Below are 16837 nucleotides of genomic sequence, written 5' to 3' on the forward strand. Positions count from 1 at the left end.
CGAGCGCGGACTCCACTCTTGTGTTAACATTTGATTTATGTCCTCTGCCTTGTTAAAAAGCACCAGTGTTAATTGTTTTTACAGATGAGTGTCAAACCAGAGGAATCAAGCCTCGTTAATTAGATGCTGGCCTATTTACATACAGTACCCTGTCAGAGCTGAATGTGTGAAACCAATACTGGGGTCAGCAGAGAGATAAGCAGGAGAGGGATAGCCATTTTGTTCGGTTTTCTTTGACCACGAATGGACTGAATGATGCTTCTCCCCAAAGATCCTCGTTAATGTCGAGACAAAGCTCAGGTTCTGCCAGCAGGAGCACAAACGAGCCAGGTGTGTTTGACAGAAAAAGAAAAACAACTTCACTTTCAGCATTCCTTCAGCTTTTTAAATTGCCTCTCTTTGTAGAGTTCCTGAGAATTGGAACAATCTTGATTAAATTCATTAGGACATGTTCAGGTTTATTCCTACATGATTTGGGACATTAGGAATGAGTTCTCTGTTGGAGCTGAGCTATTAAAATGGTGTGTACTATTTCCTGACATGTTTGAAACACATCTAATCTAATCTATTCCCTCGCTAGCTGGAGTTTTACATCATTCCCCTGCTTTCTTTTTTAGGTAAGCGGCATTACATAGGCTCCCTCTCCTGGGCATGTAGCTGTAAGATGACAGTATGCCGATGGGGGTCCAGTGTGCACTAGACCTGAAAGTGTAGTGTAGCTACTGTGCTGTTCAAATAAAATCCGGTGGAAGTATTAACTGCGTCCTGACTGAAGTCTAACAAAAGAACGGCAGGTCTATACTTCCCAGAATCCCCAGAGGTTTGGTTCCAGATAAACTCAGTTAGGAAGGGAAGGCCCAACTGTAACAGATGCTCTAAAATGAAAGGCAAAATTGCAAAGTGTCTGAAAAATATTGCCGTAAAAGCATCATAAAAATCCAATCTTTTGTTTTTGGCATGGAATCTGTCAACAGATTTTTCGTAAGATGGCTTTTTTTGTTGCTTTCTCTGATGCTTACAGCAGAAATACCAATAAAATATGGGTAAGCAAGCCAACTTGGCATGTAAGATGGTTTGTTTTAGAAAGCCAGCTGAGAGGCCGTCCTTGCAACTTGTTTGGAAAAGTGCAGGCGCTTTCAAAAATGCTTTACAGGTGACAGAAAAACCCCTCTGTCTGTTACTGCTCATCACGCTTTTAGACTCCAGCTATCAGATCAATGGAGAGGAGAAAAGGCATCTTTTCCACTTAAAAAACCTTTCAGAAATGTCCTTTGCCCCTCTTAGCCTCGTCTTTAGCTCTGACATAACCAACACTATGGCAGCATACCATTGTTAACTGTCGTTCCACCTAAACCCCACTGGTAGCTGCAAGAATGGACTGGTAATTGATTTTAACCACTATGCCTCCGCTCAGCCGAAAGCAAATGACTGGCAAGATGGATTCGCGTGTGTAATAAAAGGCAAGAAAACACAGCAAGGAAATGAAGGGGAATCAAACCAGGAAATGTTTTTGCCGGTGAGCATCCAATTTGAGCAAAAACAAAATAAACTGAGTGTAAAGGATGACTTTGGATGGAGAGTTTATCTAAACTTAAAACAACCGCAAAAAAGTAACAGCACTTTTGCGTCATTACTCTTTTATAAAAAGTATTTTTTGTACTTCATTCAAACCGCTGATGCGGCACCGAACCAGCTTGTTTAACCGCACCTAAACCTTAACGTTTCACTATTTATAACCTTCCCCTCTCCCTCATCCTAACCTTAACCCTCTTGCTACCTAAAGCGTTACTCTCACTGTGATCAAGCGTTTGTTTCCCACGCATTCTGACTCTGACAGTCAGAGTCTGACTGTCAATTTTCATATTTGCCGCCCAAGGGGAACGTTAGAACATACCATCTGGCGAGGGGGAGGTTACACATACCCTCTACTTTTAACATCCACCCTGGTAGTTGAAACCTCCCCCTCGCGTTGGCTCGGTCCAAACTCGACCAATCACGAGGCGGCTCCTGCTGTTAACTTCATAGAGCCGGCTTTTAGAGCGATCGACACATCACGAACGTGTTCGCTAGCAAGATGGTTAAGGTTAGGATAGGGGTGAGGGGAAGGTTAAATAACAAGAGGATAAGGTTAAGGTGAGGTACAATGAGCTTGTTTGGTGCCCTGGCTGCGGACATTCCATCACGTCAGTTTTACGCTGCATTGGGATCTGCAGTCAAATAAGGGGAAAACCCCTTTTCGCACATAAATAACGAAAAAGGGCACTTTTGGCTTCAGGGGTCTGACGTGGAGGGTGGCTGACCAAGCGTTTGTTTTTGACGCGCTGGGAGTGAGAACGTGTTGATTGCACTGCACCACCAGTTCCTGCTGGAGAGGGCAAATTTGTGTTTTTTAGAGCTAAACAACCTATTGTTATTTCATTAGATATTCATATTTAAAATGTAGTAATATTGATTTCTTCCTTTGATGTTTAGTTTATCAAACAACTTGAATGCACTGTGTTTGTGTTCATAGTTAGTGTTGTATTGTTTCTATTGGTTTGATCAGACCTATTTTATGAGCTCAGCATTTATCTTTATGAAATTAAGTTTTTGGGTTAGTAATAAAAACCCTATTTTTCTAAATTCTCTAAAATACAATAAACAACTGAGTGTTTACCTGTCTAAACAAACTTGGCCACCTCTTCATCAGTTTTGAGCCTTTGTAAATCTTGAAGCTTCCTCTGTCGTTTAAAAGCCATTTCATCGTAAAGTCTGCTCGACTTTTGTAAACATCTCTCTGTGAATTCTGCAGAAGGACTTTAAAGCTTGGTTTATGCCTGACGCATTCACTTTCCGCTTGGTGATGCGGCTCGCGGATGGAACGCGCTTCACAACTCGCAGCGTTTATGGTTCGTGCGGCTTGTCTCTGCGGTGAGCCAATATTCTCCCAAACTGTAGGGGGCAGCATGGAGCTCTACGGCATGCATCCAACACTACACCATAGTAGAAGTAGAAATTACTGTTGTTTACAACATGACATTCCAGCATTTTTAACAGCGTCCTCGTCTTTTCCGACAGTGCGAGCTATTTCTTTCCAAGAATTATTAACAACATGTTGATCACGGTGATCTCTGAGAGCTGAATCATACAAATGTCTGTATTTACGAACCTCTGCCATACTAGTTCTTGCCGGTCCACCATGTTTTTCCGCGTCTGACCGTCCGCGTGGTTAGAAATTTTCCTAGGTGCGCGATGTGGAAATTTTGGGCCGTGCGGAGACGCGGTGGAGGGGCGTGGTTGTTAAAATGACACAATTTCGCCGCGCGGAGCCGTGCGGACCTCGCGGAAGCGTCAAGCATAAACCAACCTTTAAACTGTTTTGATTTCCTTTGAGAAGTAGAAGGAAGTCGAGGAATCGGCAACTTTGGTACCTATTTTGGTCGCACCATTGCAAACTTCAGGCTTCTTTCAATGTCACCATGTGACAGCTCCCTCTTGTGGATCCGCGACTCTATTGGTCAACACTCAAGGCTCATGTAAATGATTGGTTTAGCTGTAGAGGCCCAGGGAGGAACTTAGGGGAAATAAGAATTATTACGAATTTTCTACTTTGTATCATAGAACAGGGTCAAAATGTTACATTTAAACTTTTTTTAAGTTACTTTTAAATGTTTAAACTACAGAACCCAGCTATAAAGTTAACTATTTACTTTGAATAAATACAGTTTAATTTCAAATTTATTTTTCTAATTAATTTTACTGAAAATAATTCACTGATTGCTTTACAGTTCTGGTCCAGTGTGGCCACATTTCATCAAAGGGATTGTGAACAAAATGTTTAATTACGAAGATATGCCGGTTTCTGACTCTGCCATTGTCCGAGGAAACTCGTGCAAGAAAAAGGGAAATAGAGGATCCTCTGAACAACTTAATCCCTGACATAATCCCTAACTTTAATTTAGACAAATTCATGTTCACTCAAATAAACCCACACAGGAACCGGAGCTGTTTGAATCAGCGTTACCCAGCAGGAGATGGAGTGTGTAACTGTGTTAAATGTAATTACTTTTTGTGTCACTGTTACATGTACGTCACAGTGATGTTGCTGCTTTTGTGTTTTAAAATGGTTTTTTTTTTTAAAGATCAGCTACACGTAATGTAAAATGCATTACTCTGTTGTTGTACTGAAACGAAAAATCACTTTGATGGGTTGAAAATAATTTCCTGTGCTGTTTGCAACTTCATTTCTGATGGAGGCTGACATTTTGGTGTATCACAGTAGAGGCTTTGTGTTAAACTCTAGGTTTCAAACGGATTAGAAGAGATTAGATCATGTTAAAATGAAACAAAAGCACTTTATATTCCACCAAATCTCCTTAAATGAGCAGGATCCGACAATTACGTGAGGACACAAAATTTAAGAGGCACTGTGGTTTTACTTTTTTCTGCAGAATCTGATTATTCCTGCTGTAGTGAAGAAAGCAGTTGACAGAATGTTTTGCGAGCTTACTTGCTTCAGATGGATCTGTTCACATAAAAGAGTAGCTTTGGCTTTAGAAGTGGAAAGGACCGGCTGAAGTCATAGATTTTTTTTACCCAGCAAGCAACATCTTCAAAGGATGAAACTATTTTTTATGCGTGTTTATAAGCATGCAGAAGGTCACGTGTGTGGTTAAATGTTTGGTTTGAGAAGATAACTATTTCATTTTTATCTTTTAATGTTTCAAGTTGAAAAGTAGTAAAATAGAAAAAGTCCCTGATGTAAAAGTTTAGTCACAAGTCTCACAAAATTGACTTATTTGCCATTTGAATTGTTTTGATTTTGTTTTCCTTGGTTGTAAATATGAGGATTTAGTCCCATACAGATTTTTTTCTGTTTTTGGTATTTTTTGTCACTTTAAATGTTTTAAACCAACAAATATATTTCAAGATTGGATAAAGATACACCAGGTCCTAAAGCAGTAAAACAGTCCCAGATCATCACACTACCACCACCGTGTTTGGTATAGAGCTCCAGACGTCATGTGACTCTCAGAGAGCAGACGTAATCCAAAATGAACGGGATTGGCTTGGATTTTACTTTGTCGGAGTTTACTTCACACTTTAAAAACAAAGAAATCGTTTTATATAATCAGAAATTAAATAGACTAAACATCTCCGACCCTTACCGTGCCCCTGGGATACTTTTTTAAAACGCCAGAAGCTGTCGGAGCGGACTTCTTACTGGACCTGGCCAGGGAACGCCTTGGGATTCCCCCGGAGGAGCTGGCCCAAGTGGCAAGGGAGAGGGAAGTCTGGGCCTCTCGACTTAAGCTTGGTTTATGCTTGATGCATTTACTTTCCGCTTGGTGATGCGGCTCACGGATGGAACGCGCTTCACAACTTGCAGTGTTTATGGTTCATGCGGCTAGTCTCTGCGGTGAGCCAATATTCTCCCAAACTGAACGGGGCAGCATGGAGCTCTACGGCATGCAGGCAGGCTACTGCCCCCGCAACCCGACTCCGGATAAGCGGATGAAAATGGATGGATGGACAAATAACATAGATTTACATGTAAGTAGTTTAAATAGAGTGCTGTGCTGTTTGAATGTATAAACTGAACGCAAAGAGAAATCACTAGTTTGATTTTTTTTCCGTGAATAAAATAAATATGCCAGGCAGGAGCGTCTCAGGATCTGTCTGAGATCTGTCTCGGTGAGACAGATAATAGCAATCCAAAGTGCTTTTTATGTGTGATCTGACACTTGATCAACCATTGCTTAAAAATTAAATACAGATTAGCCGGTTAATTGCTGTGATCATAAAACACGTGAACGGCAGCACGCAGAAATCACGAGGCAACGTTTTACGTGACGTTTACTTGTTGCTATGAGTAATAAGACAGAAAAAGCCACGCCAAGATAAGTTTAGGAAGCCCACTAAGAATTGTAATGAAAGCATTTAAAATAAATACCATACACAGTTGAAGAAACGTTGGTTTACGTACCTGACATGACATGGTCTTTGCATAAGCGAAAACCTTTACTCTCGAGATCCCATAGCTTCATTTCAGCCCGGTCACTAGTGCATTTTATTACAATGATCCAACATTTGCAGCGCTCCGGATCTTGGGGAATTCTGTAGAAGGCTCATTCCTTATGTTGTCCGCGTCTGTTCTGGCATCCTGGGGCACAACAGGAATCTACCATATTCCCCGTTTGATTGAGTTTTCTGACAATAACAAATAGTCCAGCTGCCGGCTTCTGCATGCCAATATGGCGCCGTTTCGATTTGAACTGTTGCATGCCGGGAGAAGTGACGTCAACTCCCGGAGCTCTATTAGAGCCCTGTGTGTCACTGAATTAGTGACCATTACTCAGTGCATCCCTTTTCCCCATACATATGAATGAATGAATGAATGAAATCTTTATTTCGAACATTATAATAAGAATAAAAATAACTACTATAACAATAATAATAATAACAAAGTCATTGTAGGCATTAAAAATAAAATCACACTGATAATCACACAAAAATTAAATGATCATATTCTGTTCGAAAAGGAGTAGGAGGAAGCTAGTGCTTATTAAATCCTACCCCCCTTTTCCCATTTGTTCAAGATCAAAAGGAACAATGTCGTTCTCCTAATTCATCATAAATTTTCTATATTCATCTATAGTCAAATGGCCCATTTACACCATTACATACAAAATAGTTCCACATACCTTTTCCATTTATCCACCACACACAGCAATTAACATTCCCTACTACACACACTTACAACACACCCCATTTTCCTTTGTACACTTAAACCCTCACACAACTCATTGGATCTTTTTGAGTCAAAATCCCACTTCCTCCCTGTACCTCATGAAGACCATATTTTTGTACCACTTTCTAAATTGGGTCATACTTGGACATTGCTTTAAATCACTATTTAATCCATTCCATAATTTTACCCCACAAACAGATGCACTGACTTTTCACTGTTGTTCGCACAGACGTGTAGTTTAAATTCCATTCCTCTCTCAAATCATATTGTTTATCTCTATATGAGAAATACTTTTGTATATTACCAGGGAGTAGTTTGTCATTAGCTTTATATATTATTTGTAATGTCAAGAATTGAACAAGGTCAGTAAACTTTAATACTTGTGATTTCAAAAACAGGTTGTTAGTATGATCTCTATAGCCCGCTTTATTAATAATCCTGATGGCTTTCTTCTGTAATATTATTATTGGTGATAATGTAGTTTTATAAGTGTTGCCCCAGATCAATTGTGTCAAAGGCCTCCTGAAGATCCAAAAAAATTCCCACAGCAAAATGTCCCACGATCTATTGCATTTGTGAATTCCTCAACAGTGTCCATTAATACTAATAAAGTTGATCTATTAGATCTAAAGCCATACTGACTTTCTGATAATCATACATTTATCCAGAAATAAATCCAATCTTTTACTAAACAATTTTTCTAGTATTTTCTAGTATTTTTGAGAATTGTGATAGTAATGAAACAGGCCTGTAATTAGTGAAGCTGTGTTTATCTCCAGTCTTGAACAGTGGCACCACTTTAGCTATTTTCATCTGGTTTGGAAATGTTCCAGTTAGAAATGATAAATTATAAATATAAGTAAGTGGTTTTACAATACCCCCAATAACATTTTTCATTGTTTTGCTATCGATATGACATAAGTCAACTAAAAAAGTTAATATGCACTGTTTCATCAGTGTAAAACTGGTTTTTCTGCAGGTGGCACTGCATCATCCACTAGTACCATTTCATAGTGTGTTTACCTTCCAGTCTGCCCTGGGACTGGGAGGTCTGGGTTCAAATCATGGTTGGGTCATGCCAAAGACTTTGACTCTCTCAGGCTCAAAATAAGTTTTGATAAAAGGACGAACAGCTAAGTCCTTCAAGGGTACTTCTGAGTTAAAAAATATTCATGAAATATGTATGTGGAATAACCAGATAGGTAGGTTTTAACTATTGCCAATCTGCAATGCCTGCCTCCAGAGGGTTAAAAATGGGACCCAATACTTCCCTGCTTGATACTCTGCTTTAAGGGGTTGGATTGGGGGAGTTGAACCACCAAATAGTTACCGAGTGAAGCCACAGCTGCAACTCACCGCTACCCACGGGAAGGGTGAAATGCAGAGATGAATTTCTCCTGTGTGTGATGAATTAATGGCACTTTAACTTTTCATTAGCATGTTCGGATGCAAGTAAAGTGTATTCATATGCGTCCTATCATAGAAAAAAGTCCCTAAGTGCTTCACCATGACATCAAAATTAAAACATGATTAAAAAAAAATATAGATAATCAAACACAAATAAAAAAAACACAAACGATTGAAGCAGTTTTAATTAACATAGTCTTCATCTGCTTTTAAATGATGCCCAGATCAATACAACGTAAGATTATTGTTTAAAATAAGGTCATTTAAGGGTGAAAATAGCGGCATTTTTCTTTTGCAAACACATTTAAATTATTTTTATGTTTCTTTTAATTTTTAGAAACTTTTAAGAGAGAACGAAAGAAAACAATCTTTTATATAACGCCTCTCAAGATAAAAAGCATAAGGCGCTTCACAATAGGGCTGCTCGATTATGGCAAAAATAATAATCACGATTATGGTGACTGAAATTGAGATCACGATTATTTAGGACGATTTTTCTATTTATGTTGATTTTATTTGTTTTTATTCAGTCATAAAACTGCTCAGGGCACAATCAGGACAAAAATAAATAAGAAACAAGATGATCACTAAAGTAACTCCTGATTCCCAGTATAAAAAGACCAATATACTTATAGCTCATAGTTTATGACCCAAGGGCTATAGACCTTGGTTTAACTCTTTTAAGTCTAACAGTACAGACCCAAATACCAATATCTTGCTAATACTGACAGCAAGAATTATACAGTGGCATTTATAACAAATAAATTGATGTTCACAAAATGTTGCATAACATTTATTGAGTCGTGTCAAGGTGCTGAAGGAGCACCGTGTCCTCAGAGAGATTAGTTATTATTTATCAGCGTGAGGAACTTATTTCTACCTTATTTATAAACTATTTATTTACAAGTCCATCAGTTAATGTAATAATTGTCCCAACCACAGCTGCACCCCCCACCCCCCAACCCGGTCTCACAGCAATCGGGGCAAGCTACACGTGTGTTTAGCGCGCCGCACGCGCACATTTAGCTGTTTTTATCGGCTCAGGAGTCCGCAGGTGCGGTGTGTGTCACTCACTCTGGTTAATCCAACAAGGAGCCGGCTCTGAGAGCCGTTTCTTTAGCGACCGACACATCACTACATCATTCCCTTTCCTAATGTCCTGAAGAACGGTCCGGAGCGCAGGCGGAGTGTTTAGCTAACCTGCAGGAAACGTCGACGACATTTATCCAGAAAGTAGCTAAGGGTTACCAGAGATGTTTCTGAGGTGTTCGCTAGGTACTTTTAGGATTAAAAAGTCAAGAAGGGGGTCTGAAAAGCTGCTAGAAATAGCGTCAAAGTCGCTAAGTTGGCAACACTGTGGAGGAGCGCTTCATTTGCAACTCAGGGCAGCACAAGCGGGAGGAGCAAATAATCGGCTTGTTTTGTTTTTTATAATCGTCCAAAACTCAGATCGTAATCGTGATTAAAATTCGATTAATTGAGCAGCCCTACTTCACAAGAACAAACATGTAAAATGTAAAAAAGATTTTTAAACATTATTTAAAAAGATACAATTTCTGTATTTGATTAATTTTATTAATACTCTTATTGTTTCTGCTTTACCATATTAGACTCGATCAAATCTTCTTACACACCTTTAATAATGCTGTTTCTGGCATCAGGGCCCATTGCAGGGCTCTAGTTGCTCATAATAATCATCAAGATGATTTTCAGTAAATGTGAGACAGGCTAGACATTTTAGTAACTTTACCATGATACCTCTTTCTTACACTGTAAAATCTGATTAGTTCCGCTTACTTGAAAACAAGCATGCAAACTGACTGCACTTAAAATTGTAAGTACACAGGACTAGGTAATCATGTGTTGAAGCCATTAATACTTACAAAGTAAAATTAACTTAAACATAAGTTACTTTAAATAAGACAACTAGTACAAAGTACTTAATAATTTGCTAAATGAACTAGTATTTTGGAGTTGTACATACATAAGCAATAGTCTCCTGTAAACAATTTTATAAGTAATTTAGTTTGTCTTAGTGTATTTTATTTTGTAAGAGTAGCTCTAACACATCATTACACGGTGCCATGTACTTATTGTTTTAACTGTACTGTCGAATCCGGAGCTCTGACCTGAATCTTTACCAAGTGGAGCTTTAGATGTTATTCTAAGTTATTGAGCTCCTGAACTTCTTTAGAATACGGCATAATGTGTTGCCGTTTTAGATCTTTTGGCTTACCGTAATTTCCGGACTATAGAGCGCACCTCAATATAAGCCGCACCAACAAACAAAAAAAAAGGTTTTCTACACACACACACGCCGCACTAAAATACAAGCTGCGGCGCAGCAGCCACATGCAGGTCTCCAGCGCACAGCGCATGTACGGCCATAAAATAAGATAATTAGACAGAAAGACGCTACACGGAGGTTTTTTGTTGTTTAAATTCAACAAAACAAATTTTAAACACGGGTGAACGTGCCTGCAAGTTTAGAAAAGAAAACAGCACTGATAGCATTCATATTTCTGGATGGTTATAAAATAAAAACAGAACTGACACGTTATTACCGGTAATTTGCATGTTTAGAAGAAAAGAACAGCGCTGACACAGCATTAACAAGCCCTGGATGATTAGAAAATAAAAACTGGACACAAAACATGCTTGGTTAGTAAATAAAACACACTTGCCTACCAGAAGAAGTCATTCGCTCTCATCTTCCTCTTGCGCACTAAAGCCATTAAAGTCCTCTTCTTCAGTGTCGGAGTTGAACAGCCTCAGAAGAGCTTCGTCACATACCTTTTCTGTGGCGATGTCAGTGTCGCTGTCCGTGTTGCTGTCATCATCCCGGGTGAAGCTGGCTTGAATGAGTTCTTCCCGCTGCCGTCTCCAGCACCGAACCATGGATTCATTCATGCCAAGCTTACGTGCGGCAGCACTGTTTCCCTCCTTTACTGCCAGATCGATGGCCTTCAACTTAAATGCGGCAACATATGAACTCATACGTGTAGTTACCATGATGAGGGGGCATGGATTTGAAAAAATTCTTCGTCGTGCCGGCTGCTTGCATGTGCCAAATTAAAATGAGCACTTTCTTCGATTTCCACTTTTGACTTCCACCTGTTTCACTTTCTGCTAAAGCGCCCCCTGGCAGGTGAAGGAAAATCTTCAGTAAAGCCGCACCTACCTCATTATAAGCCGCATGGTTCAAAGCGTGGGAAAAAAGTAGCTGCTAATAGTCCAGAAAATACAGTACTTCATGTTTTCTATTAAAGTGATTTCCGGGTTCTCTGGGTCAGGCAGTAATCAGGCCCAAATATGGCTGGTGACATTAAAAGCAGCTTTCAAAGAAAAAGCTTTAATCACAATCAATTTATGTTTTAACAAGGGTAGACAGTTATATTTTCACACTAGTTGGTTTGGATGGATATTTTTTCCAAAAAAGTGTATTTTGTATTTACTCAAATTATCTTTGACTGATGTTGGCGTAGTTTCTGACCAGAAAATTTGAATTGTGATGAACAAAATATAGACAGAAGAAATCTGTAAGGTAACAGATATGCATTGTGTCCATCTTAGGTTTGTTTCCTGTTGTTTTTTGAAAATGTATTCTTATTGGATGATTTTTGCCCAAATCTTAATTTTGCACCTGTTGAGAAAGAAACTTTTTTTCTACTATTTCTGCAAATATAATTCTGAAAATTGTGGACTCATGTCCAATGAACTTATTTCAAATTTGACTTTTATTGAAGTTTATTGGCAGACTGAAATGAGAATTGTTTTCTCTGCAAATCAGTATAATTTTGGGACTTGAAATGGCCTTTTGACCCCGTAAATATCAAATTTAGAAGCCTTTTTCTAGTTAGATCGTTCTAAGGGAGACAATCTATAAAAATATTATCTATAAAAGTCTTATATTCTCCTGCTTTGTGGGCATTTGATGAATCTAGTATACTTCCAACTGTTAGAAGTTTTGTTTGCGATCAGAATATTTATTAATTATTAACAATTTATTGGAATTGCCCATTAATTAATGAGTCGATCATGCTGCAATTTTTAGATTTCTCGGACCACACGCTTGTTTTTAAGGATTTAAAATTTCCGCTGTATCTGCAAAAGTTGTAAATAATTACACTGATGTGTCAAACAGATAATAATTAACTTTAAAATGTTTCATGCCTCTTCTCTGACTGGTGTTCTTGATTATAGGCAATAGAATACATTTTAAAAAGAACAAACTAAACTTGAGAGGCTGTGGAATCACATTCTTTTCAGCTTTAACTGTGCCTCCAGTCCTTCTTTCACCCAATCCAGAGGTGAAAAAAGTCAACTAGCACTCACCTCACCTCATAAAGCTTCATGGCTTCGAATGCAGTCGTAACCGCGAGCAACTCTGCGGAGTATATTAACACTCGGCCACTGGACAGTAAAAGGAAAGAGCTCTAATGAAGCAGACTTTATGAGTAAATCAATAGAAAACATAAAAGCGAAATGTCCAAAAATAGGATTGTTAGATAATTTATGTCGTAGTTGAAATTACACTTATTTCACCACAAGTGACAAAAAGATAAAAAAGATATGAAAAAGAACTGACGATCCTGATATGATACAAAAGTCATTTTTATGTCAAAAACCTTTTTTAAAACAGACGTTTCTCAGCTTGCTGTTCTGTGGTCTTCATGTCTGACTAATAATGTTTCTTCTAATTAATTCAAAACCAGGTTGTTCACTTGGAAAAGTCTTCCAGATGTAAACAGACACCAAGCGGATTAGCAGACTCTTAAGGCACAATGCAGAGATCCACATTAGCAACAGCTTTTCACTATATGATATGAAAAATAAATGAGAATTTTGTGTTTTTAAAGAGCTAATTCACTGAAAACACATTTTTGACTTGTTATTTTTTAAATGCAATCAGTCCCTTTGAGTTTGACATGCAGGCTCAAGTCTTCTACGACTATTTCCTGCATTACCGCATAAAGCAGGGCCATTCAATTCAGGGCCTCGAGGGCCGGTATCCAGCATGGTTTAGTGGATTCTCTAGTCCCACACGCTAGATTCAGTGGTTAAATCACCAGTGCAGCAGCTCATCAGGCTCTGCAGAAGACTGTTAATCACCTGCTGATTGAAATCAGGTGCATTGATGCAAAACGCGCTGGATACCAGCCCTCGAGATCCGCAACTGAATAGCCCTGCCTATAGACACCAGAGAGGACATACAGACCTATGTCACACTGTAAATTAGTATTCATGGACTCACCCATGTTGGCTCGCAACCACGAGTGTAGAATTTTGCAATCAGGAGAAAGCAGAGCGCATCTTGGCTAGTAGAAACTTAGCGTTAGTAGCAACTCCACAACACGGTGGAATAGGTTCAGATTTGTGGTATTTGTGGGGATAAAATATCACTGTTGCAGAGAAAACGGAGACAGTGGAAGAGTCAAATTGTTGTTAGCCAATCAGAAGCAAGTTGACTGCATATCATAAATATTCATGAGTAAGACTTCAAATCCAGCAGTTTTCAGTTCTCCACTTCTTCAGCTAACTTCTACTTTGACACAAATGACTCAAGGCATTCATCCATACTAGAGACAACAAATGTAGTGAAAAAACAAGTGCGGAGCAGGCGGAGGGAGACTAGGGGTCTTAGCCACCTCTGTTGTTGTTGGGCTTCCTGGGGCTGGAGGCTAGGAGGGAGATCTGGCCGTCTGGTTGGGGTCTGGGGTGGTGGGTTGCCGTGCTCAGCGTTGGGCGGGGGAGCCTGCTCATCAGCACCCCAGCAGAAAGGGTCAAACTCTGGTTACCGGTGATGGTTGTACCCAATGTGCAGCAGTACCGGGACCAGAGTGAATAGGGTGTGTATGGGGAGCATGAGTGGGTGTCCGGCGTGCATTTTTGTAAGTCCTTGGTTGTATGTGCATGTGTGAGCATGAGGGAGGGAGTGTGTGACTGTGTTTGTGTATGACTGCATATGTCAGGTGGGGCCTTTGGGTCCTCCCCTCTCCTGGAACTTCTTTTGATGATATAGATCTTTGTCCTCCCTCCCCCTGCCACACCTGGTGTGGGGGCTTGTGCCTTGGTCTGCCTGAGTGTTCGTGGCAACCGGGTCTGGGGGTTTAAGATTTTGGCATCTGCCTGATAGATCCTGGTGGCTGCCTGGTGGGGTCTGGGTCCCTGGGCTATGCTGGGTCCCCGGCGGGGGTGGTCGCCCCTGGGTCCCGGGTCGCTGGGTCCCGGGTTCGGCCGGCTAGGGGGTGGGAGGCTGCGGGCGGGCCTGTGGGCTTGCCGCTGATATCTCCAGGGACTCTGCCGGCTGCTGGTTGTGGCCCCCCGGGGCGATCCTCTGTGCCTCTCGAGGGGGGCGGGGGCCTTCCTGGTTGCAGTCTCCTTGGGGTTCCTGTGTTCTGGGGCAGCGCCTGGATCTCTGGGACTTGGAGCTCCCCCCGTCTCCTGCGCATCTTTGGGGGGCGGATCTGTGGTCCCTCACACTCTCTGTTGGACGCTCCTATAGAGAAACCTTAAATAAACAAGCGCGTGTACACACACAGGCGCTCACATGGTGCTCTCAAAAGTATGGACTTGGGCAGGTATAACACAGGTCTTAAGACTATGGTGGGCACTTAATGCACTGTGATTTATTATCGTGATTCTTCAGTTAAGCAATGTTGATTTTATATATATATATATATATATATATATATATATATATATATATATATATATATATATATGTTGTTTTTTTTCATCAAGTTGACGCAGTGATAGCTTGATCTTGTTGTATTGTTGTTGTATCCCTTTTTTTTGTGTCCTTTTGTTTTTGTTTTTTTTTGTCTTTTTCTGCAGGTCTAGAAGCAGACTCTTATTCATTATTGTTTATTTCTTGTGGAACCCCCCCCCCCCCCCCCCTCCTCTCCCCACCTTTTCTTTTCCTTTCTCTTTCACCTCTGTCTCCGTGTCTGGTCGGAATTACAACGCATTCAACAACAATAACAATAAAGTTTTAAGTATCAGGCGTGACATTAAAAGCAAACGCTTTGATGCTCCACCTGAGAATAAATCTGTAAGGCTTGTCACCAGCATTCAGACATCAATTCTGCTTGCTTCACAGCCAGACAGGACACGGTAATAAAATAAAAAAAAGAAAGAAAAAACAAGTGAATGGGAGCTTTAAGAAGAAACATTCAGTACAATCAAGAATTATTAGCATTTCTATGCCATAAAACACACTAACAGTAAATTTCACTTCAATGATCCAAAAAGCAGCTCGCTGATGGTTTTGTTATTTAGATTTTTATTTATTTTTTTGCTGACAGGGTTACGATGACAGATACGATGGTGAATACGACGAAGATGGTTACGAAGCCTACGACGAGGACTACAACAGTCAGTCAAAGAGGTAACGTTAGTAAACAAACCAGTGTACAGCGTCCGTACGGTGACTTATTTTCATGTTGTGATATTAAAGTGAAAAATTTACTAGAGAAAAACTTGAGACTGATTAGTTGGTCCAGATAGCTCCCCCGTTTATTAAAAACATATCAGTGAGCGACACAAGCAACACGAGCACAGACAGCAGTAAGTCCCAGATTCAGCATCTTGCTACTGAAGATCCTCACTGGAGCACCTAATGTGTAATGAATTAATCCACAGATGAAAATAGTCTTAAGCAAATGTTTTATTTGCACATCCTTGAGAGGAAGTTTCTAAACCCGACACAGCCCATCTGTTGTAGGATTATTGAGTCCTTGTATGGAATAAACTACACATTTATGTAGCTTCGGCGGCTCCGCTGGGTTCAGGATTACAGACAGTGCTGATAAGAAGGGGATGATAGGAAAACTGGCTTTTTTGCTTTGCAGAATTCTGCAAACATCATGTCTGCTTTGGTGTGTTACTTAATCATACTTGAGCTGATGCTCTGTTCTGTTTTATTCAGCATTTCAGAGTATTATGAATACGGACACAGCACCAGTGATGAATCCTACAACAACTATGGTGAGTGCGGCTGATTATGTCCTCGGAGGATCTTTGTTTTTGGTGCGTTGAAGATCAGTGACCTAAATATGAGTCACCCTCATTTTCATGTGTCATCCTTTTTGTTTAATACAGGCAGCCGCTCAGTGTAGTGTTTAATCTAGCACGAGTGCAGCATAACCCTACGATTAAAGCAGAAAAATGGGTTGATTATTTGATTAGACCATCTATAAAAATGATTTGGGTACTTTATAGAGGCTTAATTAAGTTCTTTATCACGCAACAGTGCCTCACCATGTACCTCGCTCCTAAATCTATCAGGACTAATCAAAAATTAAAATATGAGTTCACTGCTGCTTCACACGCTCAAGTCTATAGGAAGGTCTAGTGTGAAGCTGTGCTGCTAACGAGCCAGCACTGTTGTTTTTATAAAAGAAAACAATTCTAATTATCTACTATTATTGCTGGTAATTAACTGCATTCATGAGGAGAGTGTAGGATTTTATAAACGTCCGCATTAGCTATGTTGTTATTTGAAAGGCACGAGACAAAGAAAAATTCAGTTCCAGCCCACTTCCTGACCCAGGGAGCCATGCTGCATGCATCAACCCTCCTACCTGCTTGGTTATGAGCTGCACCAACTAAAACCCTGAATGTGCCGGTGGCAGCTCGTGAAGCTAACCGACGCTTGCTGAGATGCTGTTTTGCCTTTTGGGTATGTGCCCTCAAAGG

General features: G+C 40.1%; 1 protein-coding gene across 3 annotated transcripts in view; it reads left to right on the forward strand.

Moving 5' to 3' along the window:
* khdrbs2 (KH domain containing, RNA binding, signal transduction associated 2) overlaps positions 1-16837 on the forward strand; it is a 165833-nt gene that overhangs the window by 122217 nt on the left and 26779 nt on the right. For all 3 annotated transcript variants that reach the window (XR_008565676.2, XR_008565675.2, XM_054750129.2), the window contains exons 7-8: positions 15445-15527; positions 16068-16126. Coding sequence is in view for 1 of the 3 variants with exons in the window: in XM_054750129.2 (XP_054606104.1) it covers positions 15445-15527; positions 16068-16126 (142 nt within the window). In the remaining 2 variants the exon portion in view is untranslated. The remainder of the gene's footprint in view (positions 1-15444; positions 15528-16067; positions 16127-16837) is intronic.

This window comes from Nothobranchius furzeri, chromosome 12 (genome assembly GCF_043380555.1).
Source record: "Nothobranchius furzeri strain GRZ-AD chromosome 12, NfurGRZ-RIMD1, whole genome shotgun sequence".
NCBI classification, from domain to species: Eukaryota; Metazoa; Chordata; class Actinopteri; order Cyprinodontiformes; family Nothobranchiidae; genus Nothobranchius; species Nothobranchius furzeri.